The 13218-nt window shown below is 34.5% G+C and overlaps 1 protein-coding gene across 1 annotated transcript in view; it reads left to right on the top strand.

Moving 5' to 3' along the window:
- Positions 1-6062: 6062 nt before the first annotated feature.
- The window catches only part of LOC149170637 (1-acyl-sn-glycerol-3-phosphate acyltransferase PLS1-like), a 127162-nt gene continuing 120006 nt past the window's right edge, over positions 6063-13218 (top strand). Inside the window, exon 1 of the mRNA XM_089427328.1 lies at positions 6063-6491. Coding sequence (XP_089283454.1) covers positions 6411-6491 — 81 coding nt within the window. The 5' untranslated portion in view covers positions 6063-6410. The remainder of the gene's footprint in view (positions 6492-13218) is intronic.

The raw sequence follows: 13218 nt of genomic DNA, 5'->3' as shown, positions 1-13218 counted from the left end.
AATATAACATATACATACCATAATGATATAAAATAAGTCAAACATAAAGCTTAGGGTTTGATAATAAACACATAAAAAAGTATGAATGTGTAATAATTCAAAGCTTAGGGTTCAATAATAAACACTTAAACAAATATGAATATGCAATAATTCACGTGATAGAGACTTATTTTTATCATTTAACGTTGGTCACCACCCGATCAGATAAGGCTCATTCTCAACCACAATTGGATTCTAGTCACTAATGCAATATTGAAGGGGACTTCATGTGATATAGGCTTATTTTTACCGTTTAACGTTGGTCCCCACCCTATCACATAAGGCTCATTCCCAACGACAATTGGATTCTAGTCATTAATGCAATGTTGAAGGGGACTTGGTTATGTAAAAAATGGTTAAAGACAATGTAGAAAATTTGTCATTGAAGAAATGTTTAACGTAAGTGTAGAAAAATGGTCATTTATGTTCAATCAACGAAAAAGGAACACAACCCAAAACACAGAACAAAATGAGAAATAACAACATGTATTTTATTATTGAGAGATGAAAGCAATGTTCACTTGCCTCTTCGAGGGGGCAACCTCCAATAGAGCCAGGCTCGATTACAAAATAAGACACGACGCTCCTCAATGGGGAGTCTCTATCCTTTATATAGGATTCATACATGCAATACCATGGGTCAGTACCATGGTTATCTTAATACCATCTATCTAATACCATGGCCCGTCTGCAACTAACTGTGGTCCCTTTCTTTAAATGCGGGTCAACCACTTACAATTACTAATATGAGCTTTATTGACTCTTTAACTAACTATAACTATGACTCAACCCTATTACATAAATAACGAGGTTAGGGATGGACCCTAACAACCCATACTATTGCTACAACTACCATGACTCTAAAAACTTAAAAACTCAAAAGGTGAGTTTTGTTTTTTTCTTTCTTTCTTATAGATACCCATTAAATATAACATATACATACCATAATGATATAAAATAAGTCAAACATAAAGCTTAGGGTTTGATAATAAACATATAAAAAAGTATGAATGTGTAATAATTCAAAGCTTAGGGTTCAATAATAAACACTTAAACAAATATGAATATGCAATAATTCACGTGATAGACTTATTTTTTATCATTTAACGTTGGTCACCACCCTATCAGATAAGGCTCATTCTCAACCACAATTGGATTCTAGTCATTAATGCAATGTTGAAGGGGACTTGGTTATGTAAAAAATGGTTAAAGACAATGTAGAAAATTTGCCATTGAAGAAATGGTTAAAGTAAGTGTAGAAAAATGGTCATTTATGTTCAATCAACGAAAAAGGTTAATTATACTTGTGTTCTCACTTTTCTCCAATTAATTTGTAAACCTATCAAAAAGCTTACCCTCGTCACATCATAATTATTATAATTATAATGATGATATAAAAAGTGGTGTAATTTTATTTTCATAAAAAAAACTTAAAAAAATAAAACATCTATGAAAAGCTTACCCTCATCACATCATAATTATTATAATTATAACGCTGATATAAAAAGGTGGTGTAATTTTATTTTTATAAAAAAAACCTTTAAAAAAATAAAACATCAATATTATTGTTTTAAATATTATGAATCTAAAAGCTATAAAAATTAAAAAATAATTTTATTTACTAAAAATACTTATTAAATATAACAAATACAAACGACTAGCTCTCATGATAGTAAAAATAAATCCAAATATAAATCCCAAAGCTTGAGGATAAAACACGCTCAAGTAGAAACATGCAATAATCCATTTAACAAAGGCTTATCTTTATCGTTTAATGTTGGTCCCTACCATATCACATTGAGTTCAATTTGGACGTTAGTTATCATTATAATGTTTAGGGAGATTGATTATGTCAAAAAAAACTAAAATTAGTGCAACTTAAAGACCTGAAAACTTTCCAAAAAGTCGCACTTAAAGACTACCCGGAAGTTAACCCCTCAAGCTTGTGCGCACACACACATAATTCTTTATGGTTATTAGAGTTTGAACCTAGATTGCTATCCTAACATTATCTCATTCCAACCACTAAACTACAACTCATTGACCATATAAGTTTGAACTTATTTTTATGATAATCGTTCATAACAAGCACTTAATTTCTCACTTAGAAAAAAATACCTAAGTTGTGTTTGATGCATATCTTATAACTCACACTTTCTTGGATAATAAGGATTTTAGCACTTTGTGGTATAAGTTCTATTTGATTAATAACATCTTATTTCATTATGAGACTAATATTGCCATGAGAAACATATATGTTTTTTTTTTGACCCTTTTTATAACTTATAAACTATATAAGTTTCTTATTGTTGTTTTTGTGATGTCACATTTATTATATATCTATATCTATATATATATATTTTTATTTTTTTTCATCTTTAAATTTTGAAGTTAATTTTCATTTTTTTTGGATCATAGAAGCTTCCTTCGTGTAGGTGGCTTATATTAAAAAAAAGAAGAAGTTCAAACCACCCATACTATTATTGCTACAACTACCATGACTCTAAAAACTAAAAAAAACTAAAAAATGAGTGTTTGTTTTTTCTCTAGATACCCATTAAATAAAACATATACATACTATAATGATATAAAATAAGCCAAACATAAAGCTTATAGTTCGATAATAAATACATAAACAAGTATGAATATGTAATAATTCTAAGCTTAGGGTTCGCTAATAAACACATAAATGAATATGCATATGCAATAATTCACGTGATAGAGGCTTATTTTAATCACTTAACATTGGTCACCACCCTATCACATAAGGCTCATTCTTAATCGCAATTGGATTCTAGTCATTAATGCAATGTTGAAGGGGACTTCATGTGATATAGATTTATTTTTATCATTTAATGTTGGTCGCCACCCTATCATACAAGGCTCATTCTCAACCACAATTAGATTCTAGTCATTAATGCAATGTTGAAGGAGACTTGGTTTGTCAAAAATGGTTAAAGACAATGTAAAAAAATTGTCATTGAAGAAATGGTTTAACTAAGTGTAGAAAAATGGTCATTTATGTTCAATCAATAAAAAAGGTTAATTATACATGTGTTCTCACTTTTCTCCAATTAATTTGTGATCGTATGAGAAGGCTTACCCTCATCACATCATAATTATTATAATTATAATAATGATATAATTTTATTTTCATAAAAAAGAACTTAAAAAAATAAAACATCTATATTATTGTTTTAAATATTAAGGATCTAAAAACCATAAAAATTAAAAAATAAGTTTATTTACTAAAAATACTCATTAAATATAACAAATACAATCTACTATGATAGTAAAAATAAATCCAAACATAAATCCCAAAGCTCAAGGATAAAAACACATTCAAGTAAAAACACGTAATAATCCATTTAACAAAGGTTTATCTTTATCATTTAATGTTGGTCCCTACCATATCACATTAAGTTCATTTTGGACCTTAGTTATAATTATAATGTTTAGGGAGGTTGATTATGTCAAAGATAGCTAAAATTAGTGCAATAAATTGTCATTATATTTAGTGAATAGAAGGGTATTTAAGTCATCAAAATCATTTGGGAATTGCATTCGGCCTAGGCCATACAAAGTAGTTTAAACATTAGACGTTTTTGACTTTTTCGTGTGATCCAGGTGGATGTTGGTGGCCACCCACCTATCCCATTTGGACCCCCACAACTGTCTCTTTCAGTTTTTTCTGTTTCCTTAATTATAGCACAATTTACTATTTTTAGCAGTTTTTCGGGTCCTAAACTTCTGGAGCCGTTTTGAGGCCCTAAACGATGTTTTTTGGGAAATCCATCGGCATCAATTATTCGCCTTTTTTGTCGTAGTCCTCGGAGAGATCTTTCCAACGGGCTATCATGCGCGTCAAACGGAGATAGTACGACCAATTCGCGACACTGGGAAGTTGATGTACCAACTTACCCAAAAAATGGGGCCCACAATTTGGCGTTTCATCTTCTAGGGTTAGGTTTTGGAATGTGAAGGGTTTTCCATTGTTTCTCAACAATAAATAGGCCCTCGAGCCTCATTGTAACACAGTTTTTGGAGAACAGTTGAGAGGCATGTAGCCGACACATCTCTTCTCAGAGATAAGCTACCATCGCCCTAGCTGGGTTATTTCCATTTCTATTTGTAAGCATATTTCAGTATTTTACAGTAATGAAATGAAGTATTATTTCCGCTGCATATTTGTCTTTATGGTTATCTCTGTATTTTATTGCGTTCCTGTTTAAATCCGAATTATCGTGAGAATCCGACGATACAATTTTTGGTAAGATTGCAAACTTAAGTTGTTTAAAATGTATTTTTGAGTGTATAAATGGATTCAACACTTTGAAAAACCCCAGGGGCAGTTGATTTTTACAGATTACATTATTGAAACTTAAGATTCCAAAAAATTCCTGCTGAATTTCAGCGAAAATTAACTAGAATAGTTGCTTGGAAAAGAGCAAAAACATCTAATGTTTATATTACATCTAGGATATACCAATTCATATTCATGGTTAGATTTGTACCCATGGGGTTTTAAACCATTGACCTTTTCACCATACAATGCCTTAATAGAATACCCTATCACCAATTACTCTATGCCTCATGGGCTCTACCTTTTAAAGAAGGGCACGAGAGTAGACTTTGATTCACTTATGTGTGCATGTATCACAAAACCATTTTTAATATAGACTCTTTGGGTGCAATCACATATTTGACCACTACCTCAAGGTGCTCCATGACATTCAACTAAACTTTTAGGAGAAATAAATCTTACCAAATGATTAAAAAACTCTTCGCTTTCCACCTTTGAATCAAATTCTTTTGAATAATCAATTTTATATTATTAACAATATAAAAAATTATTAAAAACATACATCTTGATATTGCAAATTTCTAGAGTACTGTGTGGCACCATTAAGATATCCACACTTTAATGGTACCACACAGTGTTCCATAAATTCATAATATCTTGTTCCAGAAATTCATAATATCTTGTTACTTATTGTATCTGTAGAAACCTCCATACAAAAGCACTTAATATACACCTCTCTAAAAAAATAAATTAAAAATATAATGTAATGGTTAAAACACTACATTGTCCAAATTTGGAAGAAGAGGGTGGTTTAGTTAATTGTTGAAACATGTCGTGAGAGACCATTGTCTTAGACAAAACACATGACCATAATATCTACCTAAATCACTAGCAATAATATCATAAAAAGATAAACACTTTGTTGTGGATAAGTTCTACAAATGTACTTGGGAGAAGGAGCCAAGGAGAAAGAAGAAGTACTATATTGAAAAGTTTAATCCCACTCAAAATCATCAAAAAAAACGTACATAGGGGCGAATATTTTTTGGAGAGCCAAAATTCTTATTGCTCAATTAAAGACTAACTCTCATCAACTCCTTTGTGAGAGAGGGTGCTAGAAAGCCAAAAAAAGTGCGGGAGAAAAGAATATGCATTTTTTGCTCTTCCCGAAAAGTGAAAACATAAAAACATTTCATTTTAGAATGCGAGGCCTTCAAAGACATCATAGAAAATTATGCAGACATTTTGACAGGTAACTCTTGGGATGATCTATTTAGCAAAGAATTTGTCAAAAAACTAAAAGCTTTTATTATAAGACTTCACAAAAAAACCAAATACAAAACTAAACTGAAAAATAAAATGTCCCATAAATTATTTTTATCCTCGTAAACATTAAAATAAACTAATTTTATCCTCGTAAACATTAAAATAATTTATTTTCATTGATATCGGACTTAACCATACAATTGACGGTGGCATCGAAAACTACGCTATTTAAATGCCCAACGAAACCTCTCCCACCTAAAAAATTGAAATAATTGATCAAACCGGATCACGGGTAAAGGCTTTTTAGTTATTTACCACTCCCTTTTAACGATTCCCGTCATATATATCGGCAATCGACGTCTAAATCATGCAGAAAGCGACGGAAAACCACGACGGAGGCCCCAAAGTTGATGGCCATTTAGCGGCCTCCCGACTAAACTATTAATCGACGAAAATCTGAGGCTGCTCGTAATTTTGCATTTTCGCCTTCCACATGAAAGCACTCGTAAATGCTGGTTGGTGCAAACGGCGCTGATTAAATGCTGACAGAACCTGCTGCAACAATTAAATTGCAGATAATGGAGGTCGCGATGTATTTCTCAGCTTGATTTCGTGGTCACGTCCTGCAATCGGGTCCGCGGGGTTGACGATTAAAGGCTCTTTCACGGGAAATTGGATAGTCTGTGATGATTTTCGCAAGAAATTCGGAGGCCTGCGAGACCAGCTTCTGTTGAATTGGCCCATAACCGAGTGTTTCGGAGCTAATCCCTTCAGAACAGAGGGTTTCTGTGACTCGCGATCCATGGAGCTTGTTGCGGCAATGTTTGCGCTTCCCATAGGCGTACTGTTTCTTGCCTCTGGCCTCATCGTCAATGCTATTCAGGCAAGCTGCATTTGTTCTCTTAAAATTTCCCAAGCTTTTCATATTAAAGGCAATAAGTGGATGTCCTGTCAAAATTCCATGAGCCCGTAGGTCAAGTAATCGTAGTTTGTGATTACTGAAAAAATTGGATCTTTGTCACTTCAATCAAATTTAAGCGTTTTTTCCAACCTGGACTGAGCACGAAAAAACAGTATGTTAAGGTCCATGTATTTGAGCTCGCTTTTCAATAATATAGCTTTCAGCTTTATTTTTTATAAAGATTAAACGCTCTCCCTGCAAGCTTTAATGTCTGAAGTAAATTCTAGCAATTACTACTTCGAGTCGTTCAAATAAACAGAGGTTTTCTTGAAAAGGAATCATAGTCTGAATGCTTCTTCCTGAATATCGTTGTTCTTTAGGTAAATTTTATGCACTGCGCCTCAGATCGCGCCTGCGCTTCATCATGTCAAAGTAATAAACTTTAAGGGCTTTCTTTACACATTTTATTCCTTTAAAGCTGTATCTTGTTGACTGTGCTCCTGATCATTCACATTGCAATCACTTTCAGAATATACTACGGGTTGTGATTTTATGTTTTGCATTAGTTTGTCTGACTGCATTACACAGACTAGTTCGTGTAGCCGTAAATTTCAGATTTCAGTAATTTTGAATGAGTCATTATGGGAGCCATTTAGCATTAAGTCTTTGGAAGTGGCCATTAGTGCGAGGTAATAAGGGGATCTGATCCTTTCTTTAAAGAGCTTGTATAAATTTTCCATATCTTCTGAATATTTAATTTTTGTTTATAAGAATGAGATATGGGACGAGGGATTAACTTAAAGTCTTACATTCCCGTTGAAAGCAATTTGGTTGCCAAAAAAGCAAAATAATATCCCTTAACTGATAAAACAATGTCAGATGTAGAGTAGCATGTGCATAAGCAGTTTATATTTATAGTGTATCTTTCATATCATAGGGATCATTTGATTGTGATACCTTTTCTGGATTTGTAAATTATGAGCTCTGACTAGAAAAGTCATTGTTGAAAGACAAATTTATTCAATTTGGTGAAATTTATCAGTTCGCATGACACTAACCTATCTATTTTGTGGTAAAGACTTCCGTAATGCTTATTTATTGAGAGTTCACTTAATTTAGAGCATCCAACACATTTTATCAATGGAAGTTATTCCTAGTTTGTCAATAAAATGGCCATACACGAAGTGAATACAAGGATCATCGTAGTCATTATGCTTTAATAACCGTACATTTGACAGGGATTCAAGGGAATGGGTTTATGGTAACCTGATGTTATATCACCGTGCAATACCAAATCACATAGTGAATGCATGCTCTTTTGATAGTTAAAAAGGATTTATATTAGTAATACAAAATATGATTAAAAAATGGAATGGTCTCAAGTTCTTTCAACCGATCCCCCAGAAGTTTGGAACTGACCTGCAGAAATGTGTGAGGAGAAGCCCATCAGTGTAGTTGATTTTTTAACCCTTGTACTAGATGTATTTTTCAAATTTATATTGAAATTCATCCCTTTAGACATTGGATTTTTTGCATGCTATCAGTCAATTATCTATACAATCTTATTACCATATATTAGGTATAAGTATATTAATATTTTTATTTTCTGTGGAGCCTTGCGTGGCTAGTTAGTGGCTGGGGATTGCTTGGGTTATGGGTTAATCTTGGGAATCTCCTCCCCTATGTCTAAACTAGAACAATATATATACATGTGAAATTTTCATGCTTTTTACATGGAACTTGTGGTTTTATGGATGGTAAACCTAGAAAGAAGATTGGTCTGCCCTCGTACTTGAGAGCAGAGAGTAGTGTTTGTTGGTACCTTGCTAGTGCCATGCAAAAATTTGCTCGAAGGTCACATAATGATAAAACAATATGCAATTTAATCCATAGCCACATCCAACAAATCCCATTGACGAGCATGCTTGCTGGGATTGGAACCTAGGTTGTTATTACATCAACTGCTCTAAGTCGTTGATAGACAATAACACAAAAGACTTATTTGGATTCGAAATAATTATGTCTAATGGTTTGGATTCCGAATGGTTCTATCAATAGATATATTGCCTTTCCTATGGCAAACATGAAAAATGAGGTGACAAAAATGGGTGGAATTCTGAACTTAAATGCGTAGGTGCTTGCTCCATCATTTTGTTTAGGGTTCCTTTCTTCATTCTTTGATCTTAATGAATTCTATGGGCTTCTTCTTGCAAAGGATTTGCTTAGAAAACCTATCTACATATCAAGGTAATATAAGTGAATGACATAAAAACTCAACATCTAAAAAAAATAATTCATTACCCTTGCTTTGATGAAAAACCAATCTTAAAGGGTAAGCAATGTTTTGTACACAAAAATTAGCATAGGCACAGGCATAGATACTATACTATAATGTGAAAGGATCATATATATATATATATGTTTTTTCAATGAAAAGGCACAAAGCCCTCTTCAATTGTATTTATATAAAGGGCCACCGATTGTAAATCATCATTCATTTTTATATCTTATTCAAATATACATTCATATATTTTTTTAGTCTGTACAATTAAAAGTTGAAAAGTTAAAACTATAAAAGCTTCTACTACATGCATACAACATAAATACCAGACATTAATAGAAAATCCAAGGGCCTAGTAAGGCTTCCCACCAAGCTATCTAGCCACACCAAAGGTTCCACAATAACTTTAGCATCAACACCAAGAAGTCCACCCTTGGTTTTTCACTAAGCTTGCCTCACATAAGCTCTCCAAGCAAAGTGATCCAAGTCTCCTCTAGGGTTCTTGGCAACAAATATTAGGTCCTTCTCACATAGAGACTTGGATCCTAACACTTCATGTCTTCTCTAGGAATTGCCTCTCACAAACCTTAGCACTTTCCTTGCATAAAACCAAGTAGAAAGTCACAAGACAAGTTCATTTTCAAGTTACAAATCACATAATGAATTCACACATATCTAAGATGAGATGATGTGAATATGACTACAACTGTGTCCTCTTCTCCCTTTATATAGAATAGGCGAGGGAGGCCAACAATAATAAAGGGTACAAGGTCCATAAAAAACTATTTCAATTGACCTAACTAATCAATGGGGAAGTCACATGTGAAGTGCTTTAACTCCAAGGTGACGCATGTCGATCTCCAAGGTAAGCACATCCACGTAAATAACTAAGTGGTCCCATGCGACCTAGGGTTAAGCTCCCTCCTAGATGCCCCAACTTTCCTCCTCTCATGTAGGTTCACCTCTTAAGCAAACAACCAATCTCTCCATGTGTGCTTCATGAAGAATGCCACCATGCCACATAGGATACTTTCCTCCTAAGGAAGTGCGCCACCTAATCATCAAGTGAAATTCTAGTCATGCACGAGTAAACTATCTCTCATGTGTATTTCCACCAATAAACAACTAAGGTAGGCATCACATCATGCACTGCACATCACATGACGCAACCTCAAGCATGGTGTAAACAATTTCAAAGCAACATCAAAAGTTATAACATGATCGAAATGTCCTATACCCAAAACATAACTAGGTTGGAATTGGTAAAAAATTAAACACAAATTGGTCAACAAAAAAATACATAAATATTTAAGTTTTGATTACAAAAGTGTCCATGTACATCCATTTGGAATCCAAACCATTATGTTGGAGTCATGATTGCCATTACACCAAAACCCGCAGGTGTTAGTAAACAGACACATCGCTAGATTTAAGCACATGCCACGAAACACACGGGGAGCGTTGACCTTCTACACCACCATTAACGGGGAGCCAACAATCTCCCCCCCAAACGCGAGCCCAGTGTGTTTCGAACTCGAGACCTCTGGCTCTGATACCACTTGTTGGAGTCACGATTGCCATTACACCAAAACCCGTAGGTGTTAGTAAACAGACACATCGCTAGATTTAAGCACATGCCACGAAACACATTGACCTTCTACATCGCCATTAACGGGGAGCCACCACATTAGACACAAATATGAATAGTTTTCTCATGTATATAGCAAAAAGTTACCAAGTGCAGTATATTTTTAAATCAAAATACAACCACATTGAGGCTCTAAATGGCTTGCAAAGTCCAAAAATAATCATTCTATAGGCTATAATCAAATCAAACTACAAAATCATTCAATTTTTTTTTTCTTTTTGGGTGAAGGAGGTGTATCGGTGCAAATCTAGTCAAATTGGTTGGTTTTGGTTTGATTTTACTCAATTTTGAAAGGTTAGATTAGTTTATGATTGGTCATACCAAAATTGGTAATTTTTGTCTTTGCTTAGAAAACCCCCATAACTAGTCCAACTGATTGGTTTAATTTTTTCTGGTGCAATTGTGATGACATTGGTTTGAACTAAGATGTTACTCCTAAACCCAAATTAAATCAACAACTTGAAGTACTCTTCCTATCACCAACATCCCTACTCGGTTTGATCGACAAAACCATGCAACATCAACTCACTATCTTCTGCATACTCCAGAACATGATGCATTGTTTCCTTTGAGTAACAACATGCATGCTTTGCAACTATTTAATGAATTTGCATTGACTTAGTGATACACTGGCCCAAAGTGTCTGTTGGAAAACATATATTAGCTTTGGTATTAACTATATATATTATATATCAAACATCTAGTCAATTATATATACATCAAAGGATCTAGCACATTTGAATCCAAATCATCATGCGACTTTACATTTGGTGCCATGGGAGTAGCCAAGGGCTTAGAGTCCATCATTTGGAATATCTTTAGAATCTCAACTACATACTTTGTCTGAAGAATGCCTCACTTGGACTTTGTCACAACTCTAGACCCAAAAACTAATGCATCAATCCAATGTCATTCATATCGAACTCTTGTGCCAAATCTACCTTGCACCTTGCTACGAGCTTCTCAAAACTCCTTGTAAGTATCAAGTCATCTACAGACAGTTCCAAAACATGGAGATTTGATCTATTAGATAAATAGAAGATTGGGATTTGTAAAGATTTGGTGAATCACAAACCTAATCAGTATTCATCCATCCTAGAGTACAAAGCATGCAGTGCCAACTTCAACCCATAAAGGGATTTCTTCAAAATTGCACTCATGGGTATCTTCCCCACACTTCAAACCTCTTAGTTGATTAATGCATACTTCTTCCTTAATCCCATAAGGTTGCCTTTACATCCATTATATAATTTTTAGCCATAAATTGATGCTAAAGACATTATAGACCTAATAAAAGTATACCTAACAACTAGAGGAAAGGTCTCCTCATAGTTAACTTCCACTCTGGGAGAATCATCTTTCTATGAAATGAGTGTTGCGCTTTTCTATGCTGCCATCAATTGCATGCTTTACCTTGTACAACTACCTGGAATTAATCATTGATTTCCCCTATGGTCTAGGTGCAATTTGCTGCACAATATTTTTTCATGATGGTATTGTACTCCTCCACCATGGCATCCTTTGATACTTGCTCACCTGCTGCATTCTCTTCACAAGAATGCTTTGCATCAATAATGGAAGACATCAATGCAACATAATTGGAAAACTTCTTAGGAGGATGACTTACCTAAGCTCCAACTTGCTTCTCTGCCTCCTCCATTGTTTCTGTAAATCACCTCAACCACTTGGATGTACTAGGTGGTAAAGTTGTCTTTGTATCTATACTAAAATCTAATTGGTTCAACTCTGATTTACATTGAACCTATTGATGGACTTTTGGGGCAACAAGATTCTCCAACTTCTCAATCTTTTATGGGGGCTCTTGAGACTTCAAGGACCTTACATCATTGTCAAAGTTGACATCTTGGCTTACAACTATCTATCATTGAAACAAAATGTAAACTTTGTATGCCTTAGAAGTCCCATTATATAACATAAAATATCCTTCAAACTTTAGGGTGTTGACTCTCTTTGAATTGCTCAACTTTTGGAGCTACCTTCTCCCTGTTATTTGTCACTTCTCTGCTTCTTGCCATTGCTCGAATAGGCTGACCCTTTAGCATATATAGGTTGCTCTCTCTAACTCCAATGGCATGGCCCTTGTCAGAGTTAGATCCCATGGGTCTGATTAGTGCCTGTTTGTTCTGGAATGCTACACAAGCCCTTCTTCTCTATCATAAAGACTAAGAGCAAACTCCACTTGTGTTCTAACACCTATAGCACGTCCTTGCACGTCCTTCACTTCCAACCTACCTCCTAACTCAAGCTGGAATATCGCTATTCCAACTCCCTTCACTACATGTTTGGTATCAACACTAATATCCCAATGCAATTCTGCATCCCATTCTATTAGGTTTTCAAACTACTCTTGTGCCCTTGTCATATGTTGTGTGGCTTCACTATCTAGTAGCCATGCACCAACTAGTAAGGTGCTTAAGGAAAGGTAGGAAACAAGTGTGAATTCAGTTTCAAATTTCCTGGCAAACATTTCCCGAGCTTCTGCTAATGCAACTATAGTTAATTGCTTACCTTTTTTGCCCTTCTTCCTCTTTGGACACTGTGAAGGACAGTACCCCGTCTTATGATAGGCAAAATAATTGACCTTAGTCAAGTCCTTCTTCTATGGTTGTGGGGCTAACTCCTCACTCCTGTTGCTTGAACCTTTTCCTTTGCTCCTTGTTGCCCAATTGGGGAGAGCAAGATTCTCATCATCAGCCTTGTGTTGGTCTCTTGATAGATGTTCTATTAAAATTGGCAACTAGGGCCAAATTCCATGTGGG

Source organism: Pinus tabuliformis, chromosome 4_2, assembly GCF_031772625.1.
Source record: "Pinus tabuliformis cultivar Carrire ecotype Pingquan chromosome 4_2, CPIR1, whole genome shotgun sequence".
Taxonomy (NCBI): Eukaryota; Viridiplantae; Streptophyta; class Pinopsida; order Pinales; family Pinaceae; genus Pinus; species Pinus tabuliformis.
This window is presented reverse-complemented; position numbering and strand designations above follow the sequence as displayed.